Genomic DNA, 3,723 nt, shown 5'->3' with positions numbered 1-3,723 from the left:
TTTCACCGCCCATTACGGCTGCTCAACCTTCTAATTCTCATCGAGGGCAGCGTGGTCTGCTACCAGCTCTACTCGCTGCTGCGCTCAGAGAAGTGGAACCACACCCTCTCCATGGCCCTCATCCTTTTCTGCAACTATTACGTCTTATTTAAGCTCCTCCGGGACCGGATAGTATTAGGCAGGGCATACTCCTACCCACTTAACAACTATGGACTGAAGGCACACTAGGCTAGCCAAACGTGTACCCCTTCTCTGCCCCTCCCCACAGGGCAGGGGAGGGAACCTCAGAAAAAAAAAAAAAAAAATATTTTCGTACAGTTCTATTTTTTTCTTGCAGCGTTTATAAATATTTAAAATATTTTATATTTTGTATACTATTGTTTTTTGTGGGGCGGGAAGGGAACCAGTGGCAATTAAATGTCGCTTTATAAACAAGGTGTTATTTTATATATATATATAAAAAAAAAATCAATGTGTATATACCGTATATCTATACCCATACATATATCTATGTGAAGCAACAGGATTGTGTGTGTGGTCACTGTGTCTGCTTTGCTCACACAACTATTGTGTCATGTGGGGACAGAACTGCTGTTCATTAGGAACTGGGCTGCTGGAGAACTTGGATAAGCTAACAGCCAGGGGTAAAAAGGAAACCCCGGGGGCCTTTCACCAGGGTGTAAAGTTTATCTTAGTAACTTCAGTAACACGGAAGTCCTGCACTGGAAATATGCACTGATGTGACACCAGTTTAGGGAAAGGGAGGAAGCAATGTGCAGAGAGACTAAGTTACTACTGTCAGTCAGTCAAAGCTCTCAGTTCTTTCTTCTTCCCACTGTTAGCAGGATGCAAGGATTATTTTTTTAAAAAAAACAACGGACTCTTTACTTTAGCTCCTATCTGGCCTCCTAGCAACTTGAGCTTCCTCACTCTGCCCAGAGAAGGAACTAAATATTGAAATTATATTTTTAAGGTAGTATACCATTTAGGAAGGGATTTGAAATAAACAGCTTCATCTAGCAAGATAGTAATTGGATATTTTAAACATCCATCTCTAATCCCTTGAGTAATAGCATTAAATTAGGGAATATTCAGTAATTTCCTTCCAGCAGTAATGTTTCCTGGCAGAAATTTATTCTTGTCAAACACTTAACAATTGCCTTATTGCTATACAGTGCATTTCAGCAGTGTTTCACTCTTGGGTATGTTGATAGCGTTTAATAACTTATCATTAATAGAAGAAATACTTTGCTTTTAAACTATTTTTCATACAGCCAAGCTAGACAAGAATCTAGTGAAAATAATAGTTGTGAAAATATCACATAGAGGAAGTGAAGATAAAAGACAGTATCAACCATATCATTAATTCAACTATGGATGCTGATGACAGCTGACAGTAGGAGTTGATGCTTTAACTCAGGTAATTAAGAAGGCAATGCAATGTTCTTCCATTCAGATGCCATCTGACTTCACTTTAGCCATTAGTAAAGTGCTAGCTCTGTTTAAAGAGTGGATATATATATTGGGGAAAAGAAACCCAAACCGTACAGAGTTTGGGAGAAACTGCAATGATGTTCTGTTCCTCTTTCCTTCCAAGCTAAGACTGCAGTGATCTCTGCTCCTGTCTGTAGGACAGCTTCTCCAGTGGCCTGATCAAAAGCCCAGGATAGCTAATGTGGTAGGCAACAGGAGATACCTCTAAGCATTATCCAAAACAAACACGAATGGTTTTGTGTTTGTGTTTGGTTACTCCTAGCCCTTTTCATAACTTTACTGTGGCCCTAGTGCTGCTGGCAGGACACAGGTACTTGGGAGTGTACAGTCTGGGGACTTTCAGTGAAGCACAGTTACTGTAGATCAGAGCCCTGCCATGCTTTGTGTAGTATAGCCTCATCTTTAATCCATGTCTTAATTCTACCTTGATTACCTCAGGAAGTAGATTTGGGATAAGAAGGGGTTGGATTCTCATCTAGAGGATGCTCCTTGCTGCACATGGCTTTGTGCAACGCATCACTTGCACCCAGCTTCAATTCTTGCAGTACTCAGGATTTTCTGGAAATTTCACCTGTTTATAATGGCTGGCTCAGCACCCCCTTAACCAGTATTCCACAGTACTACCCAGCAGTTTCTTCTTTGGACACCTAAATGATCATGGGCTTGTATTTAAGCAATGAGGGGAGAAAAGAGATTCTCCAAGGCTTAGCTTGGGAAACAGATGTGCAACAGAACCCTGAACCAAGGCTGTGGGTCACAGACTTGGTGAGGGTTCATGCTCTGGTTTTTCCTCCCATTGCCTGTAAGGCTGAAGGAAGGCAGGACTGCTCATGCAGTAAGCAGACCCATACTTTGTGCAACAGTTAGACGGACCTTACCCTGTTTGCAGTATAAGGGACAGAAGCACAGTGACACTTACATAGCTATGGGCTTTCTAATTTGCTCTGAGAGACCATCTTAGGGACGAAAACACACACTAGTTAATTGCATGCACGTTAAGATCCTCATTCCCAAGAGATCTAGGTATTATTTGCTGCCTGTCCCCCTCAAAACAGTACCTTTTTTATATTCTGGAGCAGGAGTTCTGTGAGAAGGTTTAAGGGCTAGAGATGGTACCTCTCCATGCACAGTAGTACCAGCTGCCTGCATGCAGTCCTGTAGATGCAATTGTCTTCCATCTTTACACAAGGCCCCTACATGGAAAGAAGTTCCAGAAGATAGTTGCAGCTTCCCCCGTTGCCAAAAACACGGCGAGGAGCTAGCTAGCACAGTTGGTCATCCCCAGTATAAACTGGACCATCCAATAACAAACAGGGAACAGAAAGTGCTCAGCATCAGTGCCTACTTGGATCAGCGTTCCTTCCCATTCTTCAGATAGGCCTGCTACTAAGCCTTATTCAGATGAACATTGAAAACAAGTCCACTCTAACACTTGGTCTGGTCAAACTAGAAAAAAATAATAATGAAGGCTTATTCCTCATCTTGGTCACTCCATCATGCAAGGACATCATAATAAATGGATGGTTTTTTGGTCTGGGAGCGGAACTGCTCTAGCTTCAGGCCAATCCTCAGAAGAATAGCTTCATCCCACCATTTTGCCATGACCTGGGAGAAGATGAGGGCAGAGAGAGAAAGGAGTTAAAAAAAAAAAAAAAGGTAGCATCATCACAGACAGGTGCTCTTGTGAATGCCCTAGAAAACAATTTTTCCCCCAACAGAACCTTAAGGACACAGGCTTTTCCCTTTTACCTCAGTAAGTCTGACATGACTGCACTGAGGATAAAGGCAGCTGTGTGACTTTTAATTACAAGACGTGGACCTTTCATTTACATGGGAACCAATACAAGGGGAAGAACTTAAAGAAGTTACTGAAATGAGAAATAAGAGGAAAGAGTAGCAACAAATACTGTGTACTGATGCAAGTAGACAGGGAGACAGAAATCTCTCTCTTATATACCTGAAGAGTCCCTCTGCCATTCAGGAGAGAGTTACTCTGGGGAAAATGTCTTCACCCACAAGTTAAAACTTTTATTACCAGTACCTACCAAGTCCTTAAGTGTGCTGTATGGAACAGCAGGAACCTGGTTGTGGTGGTTCAGGACAAAGCCAACTGGGTCCAACATTGTTGTGACCCAACATTCAAAAAGATCTAATACTCACCTGGAAGCTGATGGGAAGCCCAGCAGTAGAATATCCAATGGGGATCACAATGCCTGGAATCCCAGTGAA

General features: G+C 42.3%; 2 protein-coding genes across 2 annotated transcripts in view; one reads left to right on the top strand and one right to left on the bottom strand.

The window, feature by feature from the left end:
* TMEM39A (transmembrane protein 39A) overlaps positions 1–480 on the top strand; it is an 8,891-nt gene extending 8,411 nt beyond the window's left edge. The window contains exon 9 of the mRNA XM_009998219.1: positions 1–480. This exon is cut by the window's left edge and continues 6 nt beyond it. Within this exon, the coding sequence (XP_009996521.1) occupies positions 1–228 (228 nt within the window). The 3' untranslated portion in view covers positions 229–480.
* A 2,508-nt stretch (positions 481–2,988) lies between these two features.
* The window catches only part of LOC104389289 (fatty acid amide hydrolase-like), a 14,265-nt gene continuing 13,530 nt past the window's right edge, over positions 2,989–3,723 (bottom strand). Inside the window, 2 exon segments of the mRNA XM_009998258.1 lie at positions 2,989–3,099; positions 3,655–3,723. The exon segment at positions 3,655–3,723 is cut by the window's right edge and continues 40 nt beyond it. Of these exon segments, the coding sequence (XP_009996560.1) occupies positions 2,989–3,099; positions 3,655–3,723 (180 nt within the window).

This window comes from Chaetura pelagica, unplaced genomic scaffold, assembly GCF_000747805.2.
Source record: "Chaetura pelagica isolate M959 unplaced genomic scaffold, ChaPel_1.0 scaffold65, whole genome shotgun sequence".
NCBI lineage: Eukaryota > Metazoa > Chordata > Aves > Apodiformes > Apodidae > Chaetura > Chaetura pelagica.
This window is presented reverse-complemented; position numbering and strand designations above follow the sequence as displayed.